Source organism: Accipiter gentilis, chromosome 18 (assembly GCF_929443795.1).
Source record: "Accipiter gentilis chromosome 18, bAccGen1.1, whole genome shotgun sequence".
Lineage (NCBI taxonomy): Eukaryota > Metazoa > Chordata > Aves > Accipitriformes > Accipitridae > Astur > Astur gentilis.
This window is the reverse complement of record NC_064897.1, coordinates 21,625,218-21,651,982: the sequence shown is the minus strand read 5'-3', so window position 1 is coordinate 21,651,982 and position 26,765 is coordinate 21,625,218. Positions and strand designations below refer to the sequence as shown.

General features: G+C 39.7%; 1 protein-coding gene across 4 annotated transcripts in view; it reads left to right on the top strand.

Moving 5' to 3' along the window:
* KIAA1549 (KIAA1549 ortholog) overlaps positions 1 to 26,765 on the top strand; it is a 152,090-nt gene that overhangs the window by 101,258 nt on the left and 24,067 nt on the right. For all 4 annotated transcript variants that reach the window (XM_049822188.1, XM_049822185.1, XM_049822189.1 and 1 more), the window contains exons 9-12: positions 2,387 to 2,564; positions 4,782 to 4,966; positions 21,265 to 21,467; positions 24,809 to 24,930. In XM_049822188.1, coding sequence (XP_049678145.1) covers positions 2,387 to 2,564; positions 4,782 to 4,966; positions 21,265 to 21,467; positions 24,809 to 24,930 — 688 coding nt within the window. The remainder of the gene's footprint in view (positions 1 to 2,386; positions 2,565 to 4,781; positions 4,967 to 21,264; positions 21,468 to 24,808; positions 24,931 to 26,765) is intronic.

The window sequence follows — 26,765 nt, the reverse complement described above, 5'->3', positions numbered from 1 at the left end:
GACAATTCAATTTAAGAATCTTCTGCATTTCTCTGATTCTGTAGCTTTGCTACGCACAGAGAGGTTTCATAAAATTAAATGAAGAACCCATTGACTTTCAGTCCCGTGTGGCCTTTCAACTCCTTCATTCTCCATGTGAGTTAAGTGCTTCTTAGGAAGGGTTGGTCTGTGCTGAAAGCAGATACCAGTCCATACACCCTGCTGCTCTGTGCGCTGAGGCCAGGCTGTGGTGAAGGCAGCCCAGCTGAAGCAGAAATAGAAAGCTGTGGATATTTGTTAACTAATGATATATCTGGGTTCCGTGAAACCAGAGTCAGCCTTACAGCTGCTGAATATGTGTGTTGAAACCTAATATATTGATATTCTTTTGTTACCTTCAGTCAGGGGTTGATTGCCCCTTAGCTGGTGGAGGAGTGAATAGCATTCAGGATGAGAAGCGGCATTGGTTAATGGTTCCTGTTAGCCGGTCTTCGTGTGTTTCAGAGATTTGCACGTTTTTCTGCTCTGTTTTCGGGTGTTTTGTTTCTTACATCAGATGTGACTGACATTGAACATTATTCTTTGCTTTCAGTTGATTTGGCCTAAAAGACTTTCATGACAACTGTGCTTTCTCTTTTCCTTTTTTTTTTTTTGGTTGGTTGGTTGGGTTCTTTTCACTTTTATTATATACCTTGCTCTTACCACTTTTTTTAGGACATGTTGAGTTGATGTCCCCAAAGACTAGAACATCATCCCTGTTCAGCTAGAACATTGCACAGCTTTCCTTCAACATGACTGTGCTGTTGGAAACTAGGAAAGAAAACAATATAAAGCTTTGCTTTTATAAGCCTCAAACATGCAATCATTTGTGTGTTTGCTTTACTATAAGCCTATGGGCAGTGTTTGAGATTCTAATTTATTAAATATGTACTTCATAGTAAAGGATAATTCTAAAGGAAGCAAAATATATTGCTCTATTTATGGCAATTCCTTCCAGAGCTCTTCAAACTCTCTTTTATATGATAGACTACCTCCTACTATTGTTTGGCCCAGTTCTAGGTTGAGCTCACCATTACATGTAAATGGTTAAACAGAGGAGAGTTGTTATACATAAGATTTAATTTTACAGGAATTCAAAATTGTTACGTGATTCTCATATTCAATGTCGTTGTTTGCCGGTTACAGAGTATCTACAGGGCTTCCTCATAGCATGCATTCTTTTGATTATTAACATCTTTAGAAGTAGGAAGAATTGCTTCCCACTGTCAAGTACGTTCCTTTCTGAAGAAGGGTGGATGCCAGGGGGAGCTGTTTGGAGGATGAAGGTGACTGTGCACATGCTTTTGTTGAGGAAGAGCAAACAGTTCTATTTGAAGCTAATGGAATATTTGCCTGTGTAGCTGCTTAACGTTTGGATAAACTGGAACAGAGGTGTGTGTTATGAATAGCAAAGCAGAGTCAAAGTAGGTATTTAGAGAAGGGAAAAGTGCAATCATACTAACCTTTTCAGTAGCTCCTACTAACCAATAAATGCTAAAGGCAGTAGAGCCTTCCAGGGTGGCATGGTGTTGGCATCTTGAGCGTGAAAGCAATTCTCTTACTTCAATACCAGATCTGTATGTTGTCATGAAAGAAACAGGGGAAAAAAAATATGGAAACTTCAGGTTTGCCATAAAAGCTTATTGTACAAGGGATTGCTTCCCTGGAAATTTTCTTTTCAGTTACAAAATAGGTGTTTCTATAAATTTCCCAGGGTCCTGGCGCACGTGGGTAGTGCTTGTGTAATTATACACTGATACATTATTACAGCAATGTTGTCATCCCCTGAAAGACTTCCACTCAGAACCTTTTGTGTAAGTATTAGGTGAAAATATCCTGAATTTTAGTTTGGAAGCAAATTATTACTACTGAATATTCACTCTCCGTATCTATGCTTGCTTAACATTGACTTAAGCTCTTGTAGTGTAAGTGAACTAGTCTGTGTGCACGTTGCCTTTGCTGCATACAGTATTTTGGAACACTACACATGGCACGTCTTCCCATCAGACTCCTCTGGATATTGACAATTTCCAAACTGTATCAGTTCACAGCAGTTACACTGTTAGTATAATATGATATTCTTTGGTGTCACAGATAGAGGGGTTTTCTTTAGCAGCAATTGTATTTCTATGTCATAGTACAAGGTGGAATGTTCTTTATGCGCTAGGCGTTGCACACAGTGACAATTAAGGCAGATACTGATGCCATCTTGGCAAAGCTGTTCCAAATGTTTCTTTTTATATAAGTGTCCTTAAGGTCCAGGCCCTGTGAAGGGAACGGGGAGAGAGGGTAGGGACTGAAAGACCAAATGTATGGGAGCGCCAAATAAATACAACTTAAATGTAAAAGCTTTCCAACTTCTTTTCAGATTGTGAACGTGTCACGGTTAGTTGGTGTTGATAACCCTGTGGAGCTGATCTATTTTGTGGAGGATCAAGACGGAGAGAGACTCAGTGCTCTGAAGTGCTCAGACCTGATGAACAGAGTTGATATCCAGCGGGCTGCAATCATCCTTGGATACCGCATTGAAGGCACTGTTGCACAGCGTAAGCCCTATCATATCCACACTGATGCCACCAAAGAGAAATAGGAGGGGTGACATTAGCTTTGGAGATTATGGCACTGCACAGTGCCCACTGTTGCAGTGTTTTGTTCTTGGGATGCTGCGATTTTGACAGTCTTGATGAAATAAATTTTAGCAGTCTTGCAGTGAGCTATGTGGTGTTGCTTTGCTTCTTGAAGACTCTGCTGAAGTTGGAATTGCAACGGGGTCCTTAAGTGCAAGCCTCACTGCATTCACTTTAGAGCTTGTGCTAGAAAAACACTGTGCTAACTAGATACCTTCTTGCTGTTTGCATCTCTTTCTGCTAGTCCAATATTTCTTTACAGCTTATCTTGCCCAGGAACTTGCACAAATACCACGATTGTGGGGTGGGAGGGTGTCAGTGTGAAATGGGTATTACCTTTAGCTGCATAGTGGCAATGAAGTAGATAACACAAGTCACTATTTTTTGTTTCTCTGAATTACCGTTTCTTTGAGTCAAAGATGTAGTCTAATGCTAGTTGGGGCATTTTGAAGGGTATAAGCAAAAAGAAACAATTTATTTCCTCCATTGAATATGATTGATCTTATTTTTATTTGTTTGCCTATCAGTAATATATTAAGTAATGTGATCTTTATTAAAAGATAATAAAAAAGTAATGTGATCTTTTACTAGAGACACATCAGAATAAATATAACAGGTCATATAATGACTTTATTCAGGAAGCTTGGTATATAATTTGCAGTAAGGAGCAGACAGAAGACCTACTAAAAATTCCATGTTATAATTAAGAAAGAAACTTGAAAGTATTTTAAAAGAGTAACAGACATGCATATGATCTGCAAAATACCTCATTGATATGAATGTTTCATTACCTTTTCTGTTTTCTGTGCAATATGGAGACATGAATTACACTCTACCACAGGGTATTTTGCCAATAGAACAAGCATGCATCTGCTTTTTAAAATTCTCTGCAGAAAGAAAAGAAAGAAAATAGTGGCAATTGCACCATCTGGATGTGTTTCTAAATTTTGTCCCTCATTAAAACAGTGGTTTAAAGATAGGTCAGTAGCTCATACACATCTACTTAATATCTGTTAATGGACTGTAACATTGGCTAGACAGAAATGCAGAAAGTAGCAAGAGTAAATACCCTTTACAAAAATGGTAGGTGTTGAACAAACTTCATGAAGTGTTTATAGCTTATTTTGCATGTTGAAACTTGTTATCTTTGACACATCATTAGAAAGCTCTTTTAAGAGGCATAGAATCATAGGAATTGTTTAAATGTTTCTTCTTATTGGAAGAAACTAGACAAAAAGTTACTTTTATAACAGAAAATGTAATGTCATAAATAAGCTGTCAGATATATAAAATATAAGAATTACAATATGTTTCTTTAATCTCTAGGTTCATCATTAGAATGGCTACTAATAAGATGATATATAAAAATAAGATTGCATAGAAATACTCTTTTTAACTTGAAAACATCATTTGAAGAAAGTATATCAGTTGGACTAGAAATGTATTACTGCTGTGGTTTTTAATCCCACATATAACCACTATGCAAAATAGAGCAAATGAAAGTTTGGTCAATTGTTCCAGTTCACTTTTTACAAGCATGACTGGTTTGATTACACTGTCCAGTAGTTTTGTCTTCTGTTTGCAGCTGAAGGATCTCACATGCTGCCAACGAAACAGAGAAAGGAAAAAAAGTAATTAAAAATGTGGAACTATACACCTTGGGAGGACGGTCTTACTGATTTCAAATTGATTGTGATTATTGATGGGGAAGGTAACAAAATATATGATGTATAACTACAGAGAATAGGCAGCTGATAATACTGCTTAAAGCAGGAAACAGGCAATAATGTTGGAAAGTCCTCACCTTTGTTAGTGATAAGTAATTTTTCTGGACCCATTTCACTACATCAGCTCAGGTTTGGGTTACAGAATGATGTGGCAGAGGTGTGTTTTCATTAGGTTTTTAAGCACAGGTCTTCAGAAGGTAGGCCAGGACAATCGATCACCTGCCCCATGCTTCCTGAGCATGACATACCTTAACTTATAACTGGTATGACATTTCCTGTGATGTGCAGCTGGTTTCTGATAAATTTGTTAACTAGCATTTACAAGAACATAAAAATACATAACCTTGAAGTGTCCTCAGTTTAAAATATATAACCACATAATACTGCTGTCTTCCTCTTAACTTCACAGCTGTGGAGAAGCTGAAGGAGTCCACCTCAGAGTCACAGAATAGCAACCTATGGATTATTGTTGGTGTGGCAGTCCCAGTTGCTGTAGTGCTCCTGATTGTTATTATTTTATACTGGAAACTTTGTCGAACAGACAAACTGGAGTTTCAGCCAGACACGATAAGCAACATCCAGCAGCGACAAAAGGTAAAAGGGGAAGCTGTGCTGAGAGGAGCTTGAGTATTCTGAGCATAAATGAATGTGAGAGTCTAGGGAACACCTGGTATCCTTAAACAGCCTGTGGAAACACAGTTTCAGAGCCTCCCAGTTTAAAAAGAAAAAGGAAAAAAGTCAAATGATAGTTGAAGTAAAGAATCCCGTACTGTTTTATTTATTCTCCTAGGTATATGATACTGCATTAGATAGATACAACCTACTGAAATGTGGGCACTGAGGCTGAAAGGAACCTTTCTTTATCACTTCATTTCAAGGCCTTGGCTAGGACTGAATAAGAGGAAATGTATTGACTGTTAAATCACTGACCCTGTTTTCTGTAGGGGGCTGAATTTTTCTTTGGAGATCTTCTGCTAAACTAATTTGACAGCTAAACTGCACCATCCGTTATACCTCATGCTGGAAGTAGAATTTGCTAGAGTCTATCCTTGCTCCTCCGTGTTCTGCCGGCGCTCTTGAGTTGCCATGTGAGAGCCTGTTGCAGGACTAGAACTTTAATTAGTGGATCTCCATAAGACTGCATGGGTGAGCGTGTTGGCCAAAGTTTTGGAGGACTGGGTTAAGATGGTGAGAAATTCAGTAGCCTGTCTTTTTCCTGCCCAAGACTGTAAATTAAAAAATACGTGATTCCGGATTTTCACAAAGGATGTATTCAGTAAAAAGAATGGAGAAGTGACTAAAGGGTTACAAATCCTACTTTTCCTTTTTACAACTGGCGAGAACTGGTCTGTGTGTCGGAGATGCTTTTTACTGACTATAACTTCAGAGGTTTTATTAAAAGCAAAATAATCTGCCTGTGCTAATCCTGTGATACTGTAGTCATGTTCTTCTACTGTCACCTCGTGTTCAGTCGTACAGTTTTCTCCGTAACAAGCCTTCTCTGTACACCATACTCTCTTTCAAGATAATTAGTGATGTGAAAGATGAGAGAAGCAGAAAGTGGTTGCACTTCCAAAGCAGTCAGAACAAATCAATAGTAACTTCCACTTGTCTTGTTGCTGCAGATTGAGTGTCAGAATCGAGGTCGGCAACAAGTGGTACCCTTTGATGAACTTCACCCCCTGGTACCTTGTCTCACCTGTGCTGTGGTAATACGTAACGCAGATTTTGATTGAAGAAGTTCCCCACAGTAGTTTCGGCTAATTTGAGAAGGGTCATACAAAAAAGGCAGGAGAGGATCATTACCCTTGGTACACTATTTCATCACATACCTTTTCGGTACCTCTCTGCTGTCGCAAGCTTTTTGTAAGAAAGCTGTTGGGTTGGGTTGGCTGTAAGGCCAGAAACATCTTTCATAGTTTTACTTTATTTTGGGAGAATGGCTCCGTTGTTTTTCTCCACTGCTTCCACAGTGTTCCTCATCTTAATTGTTCATGAGTTGGAAGCCTTGAACTTGCTTGTATGCAAGTCTCATTTCAGTTCGCCTAGGGAGCCTGTCATTTTGCCTTCTTTAGGGAAGTCACTGTAAGCAAACTAGAAAGAACCAGTAAGGACATCTAGTCAAATCTTTGTGCCAGTGGATGGCTCGTACTTTAATACTAAATGAGGTAAAGCAATAAAAAGTGTCTTAAATTTTTATCACTTAGCACATCAAACAACTGGCAGAATCTACTTTGAAAACCATTTTCCTCCTTTGCCCAAGATCCAGAATAATAGTAGTACTCTGGTTTCCTTAGTAGCAGGCTGTCTTTGGGATTTCATCATGTCTTCAAACGGTGGGTTGAAATTCCAGGTCAGAATTGGGCATATTTAACAAGCACTGAAGACCCCAGTCAGTCACGACAGCATACAAATGATTAGGGACATTTGGTCTGGTCCTGCCCTTTTAAATTTTTTGTGGTTTTTATACTTTTTATTACAGTAAATGCAAAGAAATGATCAAAGGACTGAAATCTTGTGGTCAGGGGTTTAGGTCTGTAAATAAACTCAGTTTAAAAATGGACTCAGGCTCCCCCTTCCTCAACCCACCTGCAATTATTTCCATTCCCTCTTTACAGAGCTTGAGTTTGGTACCAAAGGAAAGTGAAGGGTTGCACTGCATCTCTAAATGGAAGGGTATTTAGGTTAAAGATCTTGGGTTTTCTCTTGGAATCAATATTTCATTGGTAAAAGCCATAAAGATTCATTTATAGTGCTAGCTCTTCTCACTTCCATTAATCTTTAAAAAAATTTTCTTTTAATGTAAGTATAGAAATGGAATGTATAAATATCAAAATATTTCATTAACATATGCATGGCATATCCACACTGGAAATAGAAGATAATTCTTTTCAACCACGTAATAAGTCTACAGTGTGTTTTGTACTTGAAAATGTGTGTTGGTTGGAAGATAAGAAACTGAGACACCCTTTTCTTGTTCAGATGAAATAGGATAGCGTACTGCACTGGTGGATCTCTAGAGGTATCACCAGTCTTTTTTTCAGTGTGTTTAATTAGCCATTTTAACATAGCAGACCAGTGGGCAGCATAATAATCTGTTAGAATTCACAGTAGCAGCTGATAGCAAATTATGTCACCTGTGACTTAAAAGCCTGGAACAAGGTTGGGAATGGCGTGAAGGGAGAGCCTGTTTGCTTCACGCTGCTGAGGAAAGACTTTGCCACTAAAAGGCTGGTTCCTTGAAACATCAAGAGAGAGAACTTCCGTAAATGTACGGTAATGCAGATTACGTAACAAAGACATAAGTTTTTCAGGAACTTTTTATTCTCAGTTTAGAATCTCTTTTAAAAATTTGCATTCTCTTCAGAGAGATGCTTTAAAGATGCTACAAATTTTCCTGGATTCTACAGCCCACGTGTCATTCTAGTACCATCTTTTGTTTCTTCCTTCCTTTTGCTTAATTACTTAATTCTGAACTCCTGCTTTTTCCTGAAATATTTTGTAATGCACTCAGACAATATAATTATTTAAGTTTTAATCTTCTATATGTAAAGGTTTAATTTTACAGAGTAGATATTATTTCTGTGTTCCTGTGAGCACCATTAAAAGTTAAGCTGCATGCCCTCACAGTCTACCTTCTGAGGAAGCAAACCATCACTATCTGTTGGTAATAAGACCCTACATGCCTTTCAGGTGTGCCCTGAGGTATGGCTGCCCAGGTACACCTTGGTGAGATAAAGATTGGCAGGTCGTGGCATTGCACAACAATTCAGTCATACCGGCCAGTTGGTCCCTTATCTGCTCTGTGGACACCCTTTTAGAGTGTTTGGGTCATAGTCCCTCACCTGGGATGGTGAATAATAGTGTATTTGCCACTTCAGCAGGCATAGCTGTGTTGAAAAATACTCAGATCCTGTGATTGCAAACCCTTAGAAGTACCCAAGATTGCATCTATATTTATGTGCCGTAGCAGCCCTGAAGCTGCGCTCGAGTCCAGATTTCCTGCTTGTCCCCACCCTCAAGGCCAGGTCACAGAAGGCAAAGGCAGGAACTGGGAGAATGAAGAACCACCCACCGTAGGAGAAGATCAGGTTTGAGACCATCTAAGGAACCTGAAGGTGGACAGGTCCATGGGATCTGATGAGATGCATCGCAGGTCCTGAGGGAACTGGCAGGTGAAGTGGCTAAGCGACCATCCATCATATTTGAGAAGTCGTGGCAGTCTGTGAAGTTCCCACTGACTGGAAAAGGGGAAAAATAACCCCCATTTTTAAAAGGGGAAAAAAGGAAGATCCGGGGACCTACAGGCCAGTGAGTCTCACCTCTGTGCCCGGCAAGATCATGGAGAGGATCATCCTGGAGACTATGCTAAGGCACATGGAAAATAAGGAAATGATTGGTGACAGCCAACGTGGCTTCACTAAGGGCAAATTGTGCCTGACAAACTTGGTTGCCGTCTGCAACGGGGTTACAGCGTTGGTGGATAAGGAAGGAGCAACGGACATCATCTACCCGGACTCGTGTAAAGCATTTGACACTGTCCTGCACAACATCCTTGTCTCTAAACTGGAGAGACGTGGATTTGGTAGGTGGACCACTCGGTGGATAAGGAATTGGCTGGGCGGTCGCACTGTGAAAGAGTTGCAGTCAGCGGCTTGATGTCCAAGTGGAGAGCGGTGATGAATGGCGTTCCTCAGGGGTTGGTATTGGGACAGGTGCTGTTTAACGTCTTTGTTGGCGACATGGACAGTGGGACTGAGTGCACCCTCAGCGAGTTTGCCAGTGACACCAAGCTGTGTGGTGCGGTCGACACGCTGGAGGGAAGGGATGCCATCCAGAGGGACCTTGAGAGGTGGGCTCATGTGAACCTCATCAAGTTCAACAGAGCCAAATGCAAGGTCCTGCACATGGGTCGGGGGAGGCTGTGCGATGAGTGGATTGTGATCAGCCCTGAGGAGAAGGACTTGGGGGTGTTGGCTGATGAGAAGCTCAATGTGACCTGGCAACATGCACTTGCAGCCCAGAAAGGCAACCGTATCCTGGGCTGCATCAAGAGAAGTGTGGCCAGCAGGTTGAGGGAGGTGATTCTCCCCCTCTACTCCACTCTGGTGAGACCCCATGTGGAGTACTGTGTTCAACTCTGCGGCCCCCAACATGAGAAGGACATGGACCTGTTGGAGCGAGTCCAGAGGATTGCCACAAAAATTAATCGGAGGTCTGGAGCACCTCTCCTATGAAGATGGGCTGAGAGAGTTGGGGTTGTTCAGCCTGGAGAGGAGAAGGCTCCAGGGAGACCTTATAGCAGCCTTTTAGTACCTAAAGGTGGCCTACAAGAAAGGTGGAGAGGGACCTTTTACAAGGGCATGTAGTGATAGGACAAGGGGTGATGGCTTCACACTGAAAGAGGGTAGATTTGGATTAGATGTAAGGAAGTTCTTCACTGTGAGGGTGGTGCAGCAGTGGAACAGGTTGCCCAGAGAAGCTGTGGCTGCCCCATCCCTGGCAGTGTTCAAGGCCAGGTTGGATGGGGCCTTGAGCAACCTGGTCTAGTGGAAGGTGTCCCTGCCCATGGCAGGGGATTGGAACTAGATGATCTTTAAGGTCCCTTCCAACACAAACCATTCTATGAGTCTATGATAGTATAGATAATAGCAAAGATAATGTTTGTTCTAAGGTGGTGACATGGGCAGTGTAGACTGTATTCAGCGAAGGGCTGTTCTGCAGATTGGATGTACCATGCCACTTTACCAGTTTGTTCTCTTCATCTGCCTTCTAGTTTCATCACAGGATTGGTGTTTTGCAGAGAGGGTGGTGTATGGGTTCTTCTTGAAAAGACTCATAATATTATCTTCTGCAAAGAATATGTACAGAAGGCTTGATTTCAAACAATACTAAGGGATGTTTTACTTCTGGTTAGTCTCCAAAGTCTGGTACTTCAGTGACTATAAGCAGAAAAACATAATAAAGAAAACTTTTGTGGGAACTGATGCTAGCAAAACCAGGTTTGAAGATGAAGTAACAATAATAATAATTAAAAAAAAATCTCACAGAGACTGATTAGCTAATCCATTGCTCTGCCTCAAAGCAGGATTAACAACGCCTGAAAAATATTGGGTTACCTTTTTCATTCTGGAGATTAGATGGGAAAACATGCTTAGATCAAAGTTATTTGGACCCTTTTTATACTGGGTATTAAGGAAGCAGGTCAGAGCACTGAATTTCTGTGCAAGATTCATTAGTCTGTGCAAGGATGATTCTTTTCAAGAGGTGGAATGAAGGTATTTAAAGGGCACATCAAGTATTCATGACTTGTTCTGTAAGGCATAGCATCCTACTGGAAATTGACCTTGATGTGATCTAGGTTGTTGCACTAGATAAAGGTGTCTTTGCTTTTGGAAGTAAAAGATGCATAAGTAGCATTTTTACATTACAGGATTTTCTCTCTTGCCATTGCCTTATATCTACCGCAACATTGTCCCAACCTGAGCTTTTTTTTTCTTGCAAGGAGCTGTGCCTTTTGTGGGCAATAGAATTTTTGCCATGGGTTATTTTTCTTTTTCATGAAAAAAATGGATAATGCCCAAATGGATAATGTCTTTAATGTCCAAACAGTCTTTCTGCTCTGTACTGGACTACTGACATTTTTGTGTGAAAACACTGTCAACCCCTTTCCTCTTCCACAGAGAGTAAAAAAAAACATTCTACATATTATCTGTAATGGAAACAGAGTTGGCAATATTATTTCCTTCTCTACGGACATCCAAAAATTAAAATGGAACGTAGTTCACTAGGAATTTCACTTTCCCTGCTGTGTACAAGTGTTTGGAGAAAAAAGTCAAATCCCTTGCTAGGACTTTTTAGAGGTAGTTTCAGCTCTAAACAGTTACTCAGGGAAAGGCTCCCTGCCCTAATGACAGGAATCTGAGATCTGTGGACAAGCTCATTGATTTAGGTGGTCATGGATGTTCTCCTGCAAATGCTGGGCATGCTGAAGTCAATGCCTTTGCAGTGCTAAGTTTGAGTGGCCTGCTCAGTTCCTCGTTCTTCCAAGGGCACATCCTAAAACCCTCGGGGGAAAAGCCTACTTCTCCAGCCAGAACTCGCTCCTCTCTGGAGCCCTCTGCGTGCCGCTATGGTTCTTAAAGGCCGCACGTGTCTCTGGCTCAGTGTCCCTCCTGTGTGTTTACGCGTGGGAGAGGTGGGCTGGGTCAGTCCCCACGAAGCTTTGGACAATGCGTACAGTACCGCGCCTTCTCCTTGAGCACAGATAGTAGTGCCAGAGCTGGAGGGCTGCCAATTTGCATCCTGTGCCAGCAAACCTCAGCTAATGTGTAATCACCTGGGGACCATTACCAGCCCTTGCGTGCCTGCTCTAATCTGTGCTGCTTCTGACAGCCAGCCAGACCTCCGTGTGTCACTCACAGTTACAGGTAATGAGTCATGCGTTCTGTAAGATGTCTGAGAGGGCCTTGTGTGGATTTTTATTTTTACCCCCAAGCAGGGATATCTGATATCTGAATCTCATGTGTCAGGTGTAACTTTAGACCTCTGAATTGAGAGTTTTGCTTATTATTGTGTATTCAGTAGACTACCTCTTGGATGTTCCCTGGATCAAAGAGGCCAGCCCTGCTGGAGGCTAAATACTAGGCTTCTGCTCCTGATATGAAGAATTCTTGTGATGTTTTGACATCCTGTAATGCTTTTGTTCATCTGTATAATGTCGAGGCAACAGCTCTGCATTGCAGAATAATTCCAGTCAAAAGAGGCGCATGTTAAGAAAGGCAGCTGACACAATCTTATAAAAACTACTTGAAAACTGACATGAGTTTTTGCAAGAGGTTCATGTCTGTGCCTACTGTTTGCATAAAAAATATCATTCATTTCTAATAGCAACCTTGACTAACTATCCAAAATGATGTCTTTTTGGAATTGGCATACAGGTTCTGCTTCAGAGTCAATAGCTGGATTCTAACAAGGAACACAACATTGAACATCTTAATTACTTCTCAACAATACATTTCTCTGATGGCAATTCCACTGCAAGATCTCTTTTGTAGGAACTCTTTTTCTGTAGTGAGGATTAACTATTCACAAATTGTAGAAATGAAATACCACACTTAAATTTACTGTGTATACTGATAAATATAAAAAGTAAAATGTCTCCATCTGCTTTTTTATGACCATTTGAGTAGCTGTCTTGAGGTCAAGAACAAAAGGCCAGCTAGCCCAGGTGCCACAAGCAAAAGCCTATAGAAGGGGCGAAGAACAGGGCAAGCACACGTGACGCTTTGCCTTGAGTAACTCTTCAGCCTCCAGTTATTTGTGTCTCAGGGACTTTCTCTAGAAGTGATGATATTTAGCAACCCTCAACAGATTTCTCTTCCATTAACTTGTCTGGTCCTTCTAAACCCATCTGAGCTGCTGACAGGGACTTCCACAGCATGTTATATGAAGAACTATGTCATCAGCTCTGGGGCCCCCAACATAAGAAGGACATGGACCTGTTGGAGCAAGTCCAGAGGAGGGCCACCAAGATGATCAGAGGTCTGGAGCACCTCTCCTATGAAGACAGGCTGAGAGAGTTGGGCTTGTTCAGCCTGGAGAAGAGAAGGCTCTGGGGACACCTTACAGCAGCCTTCCAGTACCTAGAGGTGGCCTACAGGAAAGCTGGAGAGGGACCTTTTACAAGGGCATGTAGTGATAGGACATGGGTAATGGCTTTAAACTGAACGAGGGTAGATTTAGCTTAGATGTAAGGAAGTTCTGTACTGTGAGGGTGGTGCAGCAGTGGAACAGGTTGCCCAGAGAGGTTGTGGCTGCCCCATCCCTGGCAGTGTTCAGGGCCAGGTTGGATGGGGCCTTGAGCAACCTGGTCTAGTGGAAGGTGTCCCTGCCCATGGCAGGGGATTGGAACTAGATGATCTTTAAGGTTCCTTCAAACCCAAACCTTTCTATGAGTCTATGATTCTATCTTGTTTCATCTTGCTTTTTTCATGCCATCTCTTTGTCTTCTGTGATGCTCCCTAATCCTTGTATTGGAGGGGACAATGAACAGCTGATTCCTAGGCACTTGCTCCTTGCCAATCCTGACTTTACAGATCTCTGTCATCTCTATCATCTCTTTTTCCAGACAGAGTAGTTCCAGTTTTCTTATTCCTTCATTTGAACTGGCCTTTGAACCAATTGCTGGCCTTTGCACCAACTGCTAGCCTTTGAAAAGGCTGAACATTTTCTGATTCTTTTCCATCCTTTTTGAGAGGGGGAGACTAGAACGGAATATGCTATTCAAAATGTAGGTGACCCATGGATTTATAGAGTGAGGTTTACATAGTGGCTACTTTTGAAAAGGAGTTTTTTGGAGAATCCATTTTCAAAATACAGATAAACTTTATACTATCCTAAACATAATAGACTGCTGAGACTAGATTAATACTGGGGAAATAAATTGTGTCTTTCCTAACAAAAGCTGATAGAGAGTTTACTGTAGAACTTGGCTATTTTGGGAACAAGGAAATGGGCCAGCATCAAATCATTGTTGCCTCAGGTTTTAATGTTGCTACTCATTTGTAGCTTCAGTTCAGCAAGCAGATTATTTCTGCAGTGTATGTGAATGTACTTTCTTTCTGTGTGCATTAAATCCTTTATAGATAAATAAATATGTTTAAGTCACTGAACCCAACAAAATACCAGCACAAAAATAAATGAAAATTGCTGGCCTATGCTCCATCTTAAAAGTCTGTTAGCACTTTTTTTCATTATTTGCAGAGAGGAAGTGTTTCTGGACTGTGTTGTATATATGCTCTGTCCAAATGGTGAGAGACATGTTATGAATGTATTCTTTTGCTTCACAAGTTGAGAAAAGAGTTTCCTTAATTTATAATTTTTTGTGTGTGTTGTGCTACCTCTCTTAGAGGTTGCAGTTGATATTGGAGTTGCGTACGTGGCCTTGGAGGAGTAATTGTTTGACATAATTTATGGACAAAAGACTGGTGGAACTGAGACACGGGAGTGACCTGTCTATCCTATAAAGTTGGTAATCTTTTTCTAACTAACTCCTGACGCTTTCATCCAACCAGTGTGCAACGGAACCTTACCAAACCATGATTAAGATAGTATCCACCCTGCGGCGTTTCTGTCTAAGAAGGAAGGCTAAAACCGTGTGTGATGCAGACACAAAATTCTGCCTGTCATAGCAGTTATCTCAGTAGCCTGTGGGCATATATGTACTCAGAGTTATGGGCTTTCAACAACATGATCCCTCTTGTATTTTGTGAAATTTACTGAGCTGTCACGGTAATATTAGTGTAGCAGGAAGAAACACACAAAGGAGAAGAGGGATGATGAAAATCCACGAGAAGAATCTGTCTTAAGAAAATATTTCACAACAGGTGTCTTGAGAATTTCAGGCTTTATAAAGTTTTGTAAGTTTGGGGGTTTCTTTATTTGTTTTTAATCCTACTCCAGGAGCAAAATTCCTGAGGTGGTATTTTTTGTGGGATTCCTGCTTTACTTACTATTTGTATGGTGCTGAGCAGTAAACCACAGTTTTGACTTTTCAGAGGAGGGAGGGAAGACCAGAGGCTGTACACTAGCTTCTTCTGGTTTTCTGTGCCAGCGCTGGCTATACTGTGCACTACTTTTCTCCAACTTGATGGTGGAAACTCATGCAACTATAAGCACGTTTCTTCTCTGCAGGGACGTTTGCTTAACTGCTTTACCTATTCCCAATAACGGTGATAGTTGACAGAAGTGTTGTTATGATGACAAATGTGAGACGTAACTTGTATAAAGAGGTACTTGGTCCAATGAGAGAAAACGGGCAGCACTGTGTACATATAGCCCTCTTTTTAGCCCTCAGATCTCAAAATCCTGCTTCTTTTTGAGATGAGGCTTCCATAGAGGGTATAGGCTGTAACACCGCTGTAATGGGAGGGTGATGGCATCCTACCTAAGAGGCAATATAGTGAACTGCCATTTCACATACACTTCTTTTAACATCCAAACACAGTAATAAGTGAAGGTATTTAAATTGAATTGGAGACGTTTTTTGTTTTGGTGCTTAAAAACATTTCCTAAACCAGCAGCAGTGAAGGATCCCTCTGCACATTTGTCAGTGATGCTTAGTATTTTATTTTTTTTAAAGTAGTCCAGGAAAGAGTTTGTGCTTATGGCAAAAGTTGGTTGCATCATATCCCATTTCATAGGGGAATTGTGTCAATGGTACAAAAAGACCTTGAGAAATACAAAAGAGTCTTTTTTCAGTATTTTGAGGCAGGCTATGGAGACTGAACTCTGCTTCTATGTGATCCTCTAATATGCTTTTTTCATCAACAAAGGTTTCTTGTGTCTTAACTCAGATATGCATTATTGTTATTGAATCACATGTATAATTTGTATGCATACTTTACAGGCAGTCCCTGGCTATGATTCCAAAGGGTTTTATGTTGAAGGACAGCAATTTACACAAAAATAGAGAGGGTATACTTATGTGGATAGGAGGTAGGAAAGATATTAGAAGAATGAGCTGAATAGGAAAATGAGACTGAGAAAGGTGAACATGCCTCAGTACATCTAAATTCTTATTTATGGGTAGATTGGTAGGTGGTTTAAATATCTTATGGAACGGTCACTGCAAACAATATGGATGAATGGTCTTTGTGGGAGGAAGAAGTAGGTGACATCTTGGATGGGATAGTAGAAGCATGGTGGAAAAAAATGGATTAAAATCAAGACCACCCCTGCAAGCACACTAGCAGCTGCAAATAATTGTCCTTACTGGTGCATCATGAGAGTAATGCAGTGAATTCACACTTATGCTATGGTGCACTGGGAATACGGAGAAGGGTTTGGTGGTGTGAATCTCAGATTGTGGAAGGCAGTTTGTGATGTTTAATAGTTTTAAGCCGTCCTAAATCAGACTGACTTATATCTTCAACCCACATTCATTTTAAGAACACTGATTCCCATTGCCTTTCTGCATTTAAACCATAGACTTGAAAACATATTTTTATTCTGTAAAGTTTCTTTATCCTGGTATTTTTGTAGCGTTCCATGTGCTAGCATGTTAGTAAGGTCATAAGTCTGCAGGACTTCTTTACAGATATTCCTGCCCTGTTCATAGATTATGTACTAACACTAAAGTATTATTTTTGAAATCATGCTTAGCTCCTTTGTGTCCTTAGAAATGTATTTTAACAGCCTCTGCTCAATGCGTCTATCTCTAAAAGGAACAAGGCAAGACTGTGGTATAAAATCAATAGAAAATTGTCTTAATACATTATTCTTCATATTATGTCCAAATTCAAATGCTGTTTTTATGACCTACAGGAAGAACACTGAGTATCTGTATTTCTTCTCCTCTGCTTTCTGCTGAAATTATTCACTGACCTGTGTGTACGGTATTTGCTTTCTCGAGAAAACAGATTGTTGGCATTCCTGGTGTGTCTCTGCATCTAGCAAAACAATATATTGGCAGCCACGTTACATTTCTGTGACTTGAACAGTACTGAAACTATTAGCTCTTTTCGTGGAATAAGTCTTGACCAAGGTGCACAGACTTTGTAGGCTTATGCAGAAATGATTTGGTTTTTCTACAAATTGAGCTTCAAATACTTTTTTTTTTTTATTCAGTATGTAACAATAGAATTAAAGCACTGTCTTGACTTACCAATTTGAAATCATCTTCCCCTTAACTTTCAGCAGGTTCTGCATCTGTATAATAATGTAATGTCTTACAAATATGGTAATTTAGGCAAGTTCACTTTGGTGGTAAGCTTGAAAATAGTTTATCTTTTCCCTTTCACAAATACATAAAGATAAAACAAAAAAAAAAAACTTCTCTAACAGCTTGCATTTAAAACAAGAAATCCTTGGTAATACTGATTTTGTACAGGCTTAGGTAAAGGCACTTGAGGCTGGTAAAAAGAGGCTTAGTTTCAGCACCTGAACAGGTAGCGGTATCAGCACAAATGTACTCTTAAGAGATTGTATTCTTTCCTTGGTGGTGGTTAATTTATGAGTAGTAGATGGCTGATCCACACATGGTATTCTGACTACCTGTCCTAAGATAAGCAGAGGTTATCCAATCTGTTACACTATGTAACTTGCTATAAAGAAAAGGAATGCAGCAGGTGGCACACAGAAATTCATAAGGAAACGTAGGAAACCTCTTCAATCTGGAACAACACTATTCATTTGTTCTGCTGAGTCTGTGATCTGACCATCTACTCTTGCAGAAAGCAGAGTTGTGTTTCAGTGTCCTTCAGACACTTTTCACTGGAAGTGTAGGTTTTGGTTAGCATCAGTTCTCAGTTAAAGTCATAATGTTGCCATGGTCTAAGAGGTGAGGTATCAGAAGTGTAGGGGTTTTTTAAGAAAACAAAGTGGGTTTTTGTCAGTATTGTTTCTGCAGTAGTAATCATATCAGTATTTCTATTTCTCAAGTAATGGGTATTGTTTTTAATAAGTAATTTTAAATTTTTTTTGTTGAGAACCATCTTTTCATATTCAGTTAGGTTCACTTTTTTGTGTATGTGTTTTCACATTTTATTTTTCTACTATGTTTTTTCATTTGCATGCACAAACATGCATATGTGCACATGCGTATAGTCTCTCATACTGTTCATATATTGGCTGGAGCTGCTAGTGACAACTTGAGCTTTTTTAGCAGGAGATATCTAGAAATGTTATTATTTGGCTGCACAGAACTCTGCAAGATTTGAACCATTCAGGCCAAAGATTTCCACTCAAGCATCAGTTTCATGCTGAATCTTTTTAAGATGGTAAGAAGAGCTTCTTTCAAAGAATAAGGTTAAGAGAAAACAGTGTGCTCTGTCCAAATTTTAAAAATTGTTTTGGAGAAGCTCTAGTGCATATTCTCAGCCTTTGGGCATGCAGGGTAGGGAAGGAAAGCAAACAGAACCAGAAGGTTGTTTCATGTGAGGCAAATGCTTTTGGTCATTCTGTGGGGAATTGGCCATTTCTGACTAAGTTTTAAAATTTTGGAAAAATGTTTGCATGGGATTGACAGAGACTTGTTAGAGGTTTACCAATTAAATTCTCATAGGATTATACCTGTTCTGCGGATATAAGTTCTGTAGAGCTGTACATTAAAAGCTGATGCTTACATCCTCTCCTTCTTTTACTACACATTTACCAGCTTCTGCATGAAATGAGGTGGGTATCCTGGTTCTACGAATAACATATTCTACCCAACTTTTACTAACGGCAGAAGGCCCAGCCTATGCCCAGGATCCAGCAGGGTGGGAGCGAGCAAGAGGGTTCCTATGGAAGAACTGAATTTATGATTTTGTAATTCAAGGTTCCATTGCAACGCCTATGCACGAGAGGATCCAGTTCTGATTGTTCAGACCATCTTAACTGTGCCATTTCTTACAGTCTGAGCGCTTGTCTTTGCAATACTAACAGTCTTTAATTCAGCTTCTGTGTGGTCTGTCTGCAGATAAACATTTGTGCATACATATGCTATGGTGTACATACATGTACACATAAATATATCTGTTCCCATAACTGTGCTTAGACGAAAGGTTATGTTAGACTGCAGCTAGGAATAAGACTATTCGAAGTTAAAAGATTAAAAATTTATATTTTTGCTTCTTGTTTTACTCCCCAGAGGGTTTACAAACCCAGTATGCCAGAGTTAACTCTAAGATATGTTGAAATGCATGCTTCAGACATGCAGCAATCTTAATAAAACCATACTAGTAATTCCAATATTACTAGAATGTTTGTCTCTTCAGTTGTCCTTGCCCACGCCACCTGTCACACTATTGAAAAAACAGTAGGGACTCTGCAGTTCAAGTCAAGGATGCTTAGGAAAGGATAGAGCACCACCAAATGTTTTTGGGAAAGAATTGTGCCCAGCACGTGGTGAAGATTCTCATCATGTTTGGAGCAAAGGGGGCTGGAGGCAATGGAGGGGAATATAGTGCAATAGAGGAAGTCATCAGCAGCAGGGCTGTATAGGTATGAAGGTGGAGTATGAAAGGGTTAGAAGAAGGGAAACCACTGAAGGGATTCAGAGGACGTGTCCCACACGGGAATATCTTCAAAGGGAATAGATATAATGTCAAACAGATCAGAGGTGGAGGAGGGGTAACTAAGAGGAGTTTCAGTAATTGAAGCGCTGCAAGCCGGCATGATAATTCTGACAGTGGAAGTGAAAAGTTCTTCCTCGGAAGTATTGGAATGGGGAAGACATGGAGTTTTGGGGTGTTTTTTTTTAAGTGAGCAAGATCCTGAAGACAGTGATTCAACTCTGAAGGGGGAGAACTTTGAGGAAAGGTTCACTAGAAGGCTATGACTCAAAAAATGGAGAAACCTTCACCTGGTCTAGCTTAACAGTGCCTTTTTGAATCAGTGGTTACAGTTGTTTACATAAATTCAATAATTGAATCACCCATAATGCTGAATTGAAGGACTGTCGTAAAGCTCAAGAAGAATGGAGTATAGTGGAAGACATCCAGATCTGTTCGAATAATAAGCTTACTCATTTTTTGAGAAATGAACTCCAAAGTCTCAACCATTTAGATATAGTTGTTGGCTTTTACAGAAGAGCTTTTATTGCCATCTACTGGTCTAAATAGGCAGTTTGCTCTACTATAACGTCCTTTCTAAGAACCATTTGGAAAATGTTTGCTTACTGAGAAAATATTTTGAAGAGATTGTTTCAGAATATTCCATAGGCAAGCTTATCTTTGGCATGATATCAGACAAGTCCATTTGTAGTTAGCTATGTTGGCATGCCAAGCCTAATGAAAGGGGGTTCATTTAAACATCTGGAACCTGACGCACCCATAAACACACTCCAACACATTCTTCACTTTGCAGGAAATCAGTTCTAGGAACACACAGAGGGTTTTCTATGTGTGCTGTGCAGTGGGTGTATGTGCATGCACTTTGAAAACTGGAGTTGTCAACATTTCATTCTACTTTCAACTACCGACCTACATAAAATTGAGTGGGACTTGAAGAAAAACTATCTCTCAATTAGTTCTTCAGAATTTCTAATTATTCCAAAGCCCCCCAAAATCAGCAGGAGAGCTTGAAACTTGAAGGATTCATTGAATTAAGTCTGAATCAAGTCATTGAAGGTGAGATTAGCTTTTTTATAAATACAGTTATGAAAATGAAAGGCCCAGTTCTGTGTCTTTCTCAAGCAGGACGCCCATTGAATCCATAATCCCTTAATAAGATCTCTCGGATAAGTATCTAATTTCTCTAAACTCCAAAGCCTTTTATATGTTTTTCTGTCTATTCAGTATGAAATTCCTAAGAGCTAGATTTTCAGTTCTTTTCTGGAAGCATCTATGCTCGCTGAAAAGTCATTGCCAGTCTGTCATATAACTTCAATCTGCAGAATGTTTATCTTTCATCAGATGAACTAGGTGTTTGTACAAGCACTCCCAGACTCTTGCAGATTTGGGGAGCTCAAAATGAGGAAGATCAGCAGTGATGTTACTCAAATTATTTGAACTCATTTCACTCATTTTGACTGGAAGAAATGGAAAGATAACCTGGCAGTGGTAACCATTTCAGTCAGTGCACAGGTGTCTATGGCCTTGCACTCATAAATACACAGAAAGCTCCTCACACAATGATTAAATCTGAAGAAATAGATGGAAAAGATGTAGCAGCAACAGAAGCCTATTTTTTTACCAGATTTGCAGTTTTAAACTGCGTATGCTACACTGAAGTAATGTGACAGAATCGTGGGGTTTATTTTGCTTTTCCGTGCAGCTTTCGTGTTCATTCCTGACACTACCATAGCCTGACTATCCTCCTAGTGGCCATTGTTTGCAGATCTTAACCAAAGCCTTTGTACTGATTGTCACTCATGGTTCCTGTTTTTTGTCTTTGTTCTTCTCTCACAGCTACAAGCCCCCAGTGTAAAAGGCTTTGATTTTGCTAAGCAGCATCTGGGCCAGCACAATAAAGATGATGTCCTGATTATCCATGAGCCAGCTCCTTTACCAGGACCTATTAAGGATACTACCCCATCTGAAAATGGAGATGTGCCAAGCCCGAAATCCAAGACTTCCTCAAAGCCTTCAAAGACTGTTCGACACAGAGGGAGGTCAGTTCATAGACATAAAATAAATTGTAGTAGATGACAGTTTATTAATGGCTGGCAATGACTGTATTTAAAAATACTTCGGTGGAAAGAATTGTTCCGAGCTCTTGGACTTGCATTTTCTAGTGGGCCATCAGAGTTATGCCTCACTACTCATTAGTACAAGGTTGTGAGAATTTACTGTCAGTTTTTCTCTTAAAGGCAACATGTCCAGTTGAGAGGGGTATTTAAGACACTGGTAGGTCAGCTGGAGTCAAGTCATTGCTTGTTTAGTGGAAACCCAAAGTGTGTATTTTCTGATGCACTCTTTTTGTAGTGATCTCTAGCTACAAAGGCTACGGGTGATTAAAAACAAATGAAATCCATTGACGAATAGCAGTGTGTTTCAATAATATTAATAGTGATCAATGTATGTATAAGTTGGAATTTTCAGAAATAAGCAGTATCTCCCAAAATTCAGAGAAGATGCCTGAGTGTTTTTGTTTGTGGTAATGTGATTGCTCTCATAGCAAACCAGCTTTGGTCAGGAAGAGGAGTGATAGTTTACAGCTGTGCAAGTGAAGAAGTGTCTGTCAACCTTCAGCAGTAATTTCTGAACTTTTTCCAATAAGCAAATTATGTGAATGTGTCTTGCTAGAAAGGATTGTGTTTGCAGGATAGGTGCTGTAACAGAGCTACACAGTAAAGAAGGATCTGTGCATTAAAAAGAAAAAAAGGGTAAGTGGGAAGGTAATAGGTGGGAAAAAAAAATGGAGCCCTGAGGAGTGCTGTGATGAGTCACAAACAGTTCCTCACTGCGGATCTCCTCTGTGCTCCACTTTCCAGTAATTCTTCTTCTTCTCCCCCCTTCTCATGTTTTTGCACTCCTTTGTCTCTAGTTCTGCATCCCCTGGTCTTTTATCTATATGTTATTGCACAGTGGGAGGGAAAAAAAAAAACAACCAAGGGCAGAGTTGAATGAGCTTCGAAAGAAACTAATGGTGGTTCTTCCTGAGCTGCAGGTCTCTGTGACACAGCTTGCTCCTCTGCTCAACCTTCTGTGTTTCTTTTAAAGCCCCAGTTGTCCTAAGATCCTTGCTTCATCTTCCCCACACGGGCTTTGTACAGTTGTTTCCATTTTCCCAGATGCTGAGCCTGTCTTCCTAACTCCTTATAGGCCCTGCAAGTAGTAGACTACAAGTGGTACATTGGAAGTTGGGCAAAACTGGAAAATAATGGAAGAAAAATTAGCTAACTTGTTTCGGTGTGTCTTCAGTAAATTAAAACAAATTAATATAAATCAGAAGGACAAGCGTTTCTCTTAAAAAGTTCAAAAGTGGCCTAAGACAGAGATGATACTTAGGGGGAGGGGAAGGTATCTATACATGCAGATAGTATAAGAAGTAAATTTACACTTGAGGCTGTTACTGTATTTCATCTAGAATAATTCAGAAAATGAAGCAGGAAAAATTTTCAGAAGCCAACATTTTAATGCTTCCCCTGAAGACAATAATGAATCATTGATCGAATTTGGAACAAAGATATTTCTTTTTTTAATAGCATCTAAATTCAAACACTTCAAAATGTTTTCAAAAGAGAATTTCCCTCTTCTCCCTCATCCTCCCTTAAGAGCAAATCTCCCTTTAGGCTTAACTATGGAGATGTTACCATCATCTCCCTAACATGCTGACATGCCCATGTCAGCTTGAGATTTAAAACATTTATTCCCTGAGGCAGAAGTTGAAATGTGAAATGATAGCATAGTGTGTTATGTTGGTTTTAGCTGTTTTCTGTTTTGTGAGGAAATACAGAACTTGGTTCATCACAATGCAATTCAAGACTGTATGTTGCATGCCAGGAAATATAGTGGTGATGTGAGTACATGTTCTGTATCTGTAAAAAAACAACAAACAAGAAAAACAACTGAGTGTAGAAAGCACGACATCTTTAGGCTCCAGCTGAGAGCTGGACCTGTTGTTTTGGCTTGAGAGGATACAAGTGCATATTCCTCAGCACTTCTAATGACTGATGTTGGCTCAGCACTACTTATGTTCCAATAATTTACTTAATGATAATTTAGACTGAGAAAAGAGTATGAAGGAATACAAAGCAGAATGAGGTGAAACAGAACGTCAGTAGCAGATCTGGAAAAAGAACTCCAGCCTTATACTCTGCTGAACCAAGACAAAGGTTACGGAGACAGTAGGTCTGCCCACCCTCTCCACCTTAGAAAAGAGGAAGAGATGAAATAGTGCAAATCTGTAAGCTCACTGAGAACCAATTCTCCTTTTTTCCCCGCTTTTTTTCTTTTTTTTAATTGGGATGTGACTTCCTAGTGTTGCAGTCCTGCAGAAAAGAGTGAAAAACAGAGTTCAGTTAACAGTGCATTGTTTGGGGAGGAGAAAAAGGGCAGTTGAATTCAGAGCATTGCCTGCTGCAAGGAGTAGTTTTAACTCTCAATGAACTTGTCTGGCTGGGTATAGTTATCTTAGTGTGTGGCAGGTTGATGTTTAACCAAGAGCCTCAGTAACTAGTTCAGATATTCATCTAGCCCAAGCAAATCTTGCACTTAACAAGGTTAATGCACAGACACGTGCACACTTTCAGTGATTAACTCCCTGCAGGAACAGAGTATGAATGTTCACAAGACAAAATGGTCACTAGAGACATTATCACAAGGGCTGATCCCATGTGAAAAGGCAGGCTTTGGTGTCAGCTGGGTGGTGGTATATGCCATATATTTTTTCTATTTTTATACTATGTGAATAATTTTACAGCTGAAATATTCTGTTGGGGAGAATCACAGTATTTCTTTATATTTTTCTGTAATCACCTGCAAATATTATGAACACTGAGATTGTAATTTGTAGGTAACAGATGTTTTTAAGAATCTCATGACTGCATGGGATAAAAACATAAAAGTAGCATTTCTAATGGCCTTACATTTAACTAGTTAGGAAAATACTCAGATGGACCTGTAGTGTTAGTAAGAGAACACCAAGTTAGCAAGTCTGAATATCAGACTATCTGAGCAGGTTTCTTATTTCTAATATAATTCTTTTCTGTCTGAAAAGTAAACTGCTGTTTATGAATGCAGAGTTTTTTCTTGAAGTGTAATTTAAAGGAAAGATTAGTTAATAATCTTGTCACGTGAATCCTGTTGCAGTCAGTTTTCACATGCAACAACAGTAACATCATGACAATTAATATCTAACTGATAATTTATTATAAATTTACTTATAAACAGAGGAAAAAATAAGCAGGCTCCACAGGATACTTTAGTACAGGATTCTTTGCATGTGAGAACTGTGCCCCTTTGCAAACTTAGGATACATGTTGGCTTGTTTGGTTTTTGTTTGTGGCAGAGTTTCTCCATCAGATGCTGACTCTACAGCAAGTGAACAATCCAGTGGGAGAGAGACAGGAGAAGAAACTGCAAGACCAACTGCTGCAAACGAGGGTAAACCACGCAGAGCAGTGAAGAAGGGTTTGTTACTTCTGTTTTTTTTTCTTGTGTGCACAAGCAGTGCTTTGCTTAGGTTGAAGAGTTACTCTAGTGCTGTAACTTTTCTAAACTCATCTTTGGCTGTTAATTTTTCTGGTTTGTGTTGCAGAAAATTTTCTTCCTTTTTGGTTTAGTTTCTTCTGTTGAAACTGAAGAGCTAAACATTCCTTTCATTCCAGCAAGTTTTTGAAACTAATGGCTTAGCAGGAATGAATCTTCTCTCCTTTTCTATCCCACACACCCCTGGCAAACCTCTTTCCAGTTAAGCCTAATCTTGGCTCTTGTGGTAGCAATCTTGCAGACAGTTGCATGGGCAGTAGAGGTCACAGCAGGACTTGATACAGCATGGGTATGTAACTATAACTTCAAAAAAGTGAGACTTAAAGAGGTAAAAGTTTTACAAATAAGTTCTAATTCAGACATCAAAATTCCTTCATGATTGTGCTTTAGAAAGCTGAAAATCCAGTGCTAATACATTAATAACAGTGAATTTTTTTTGTAAAGAACCATCTTCCAGTTAAACCGCCACCATTTATCTTGGAGGTACCCCAAAATATATTGCTTTTTTCATTGAAAAGTTGATAAAACATTGCAAACACACTTTCATTTTTTAATTAAAATATTATTATAAATTCTTCCCCTGTTTAAAAGTGTGTGGTTAACTGTGCCTACACAAACACAAAGTGTTTTTTCTGAGAGCCTCTCAGGTTTAGATGGATTGCTACTTGCTTGAGGTTTTAGTTACCAGATCTTTGCCTTAAATCACAATATTCTTCCTGAAGAAAATTCTGATACTGAATATCTGGTGAAGTAGTTTGTGATATCCCCATCTGTTCTTAATACACGTGGCTTTGATGGCAGCAGAAACTGAGAAGAATAAAATATTGACCACATTGTGAGCAGTCTGTTAGGTATATTGAATGTTTTTCCACATACTCCATGAAATACCAGCTGAGATGTAAAGATGCCTACTGAGAAATGCAGTGCCAGTGAAATTCAGGTCATAGCAGACAATCTTCAGTTTTTGCTTATGTTGAACAAATGAGATTGAGGAATATGTAAGATAGTTTATATAAACTGCTAGTTCTTGGGTGAGTAAACAGCAAGTTAAATAACGTATGATTCTTAAACTTTCATAATGTGGACTACTCCTGGAAGAGCAAGAGCAGGCTTTCCTCTGTAATGAACATGTAAGAAAACAAAGCACAGGATCTGCTAATGGGACTAGAAAGTTACACTTCCTAATAATTCAGCAGGCAGTGTATGTTATATGTGCTTTACACAATTTACAAAAAGAAGATACTGTACCGATGCTATATATGTTTTCACTGCCTTAGGTTTGCTCTAAGGACCAGAAATCATGTCCAAGTAAAAATATAGGAAAACAATTATGCTCATCTCACGACAATTTATGAGTTGCTCCAATGTATCTGACTTCAATTCTGTTGCCCTGATTTAGTGCTCTCCCATTTTTTCTTACCTGGGAACTCCATTTTTGTCTCTTCATTTTCCATCTGGCTTAAAACTTTATGTAAGGTTTAACATTAACATTCCTTTTGGTGTAGAAGTGTTAGCTATTGCTGCATCTGAATTATCTGGCAAATGCAGCAAGGATATTGTGTAAAATGTGTCCTTTTTACCTATTATGCCTATACTGGATCAAATATACTTTTTTGTCAGCATTTGGTGCTTCTAGTTTGGTAATCATAGGGACTATTTTTAGCATTCAGAATTGGAGGCACTGTCTGCGGAGAGCTCTCTGTTAAACGGCAAACTCAGCTCCCTTTTTGTGCAGCTGAGTCTTGGCAGTTTGATCC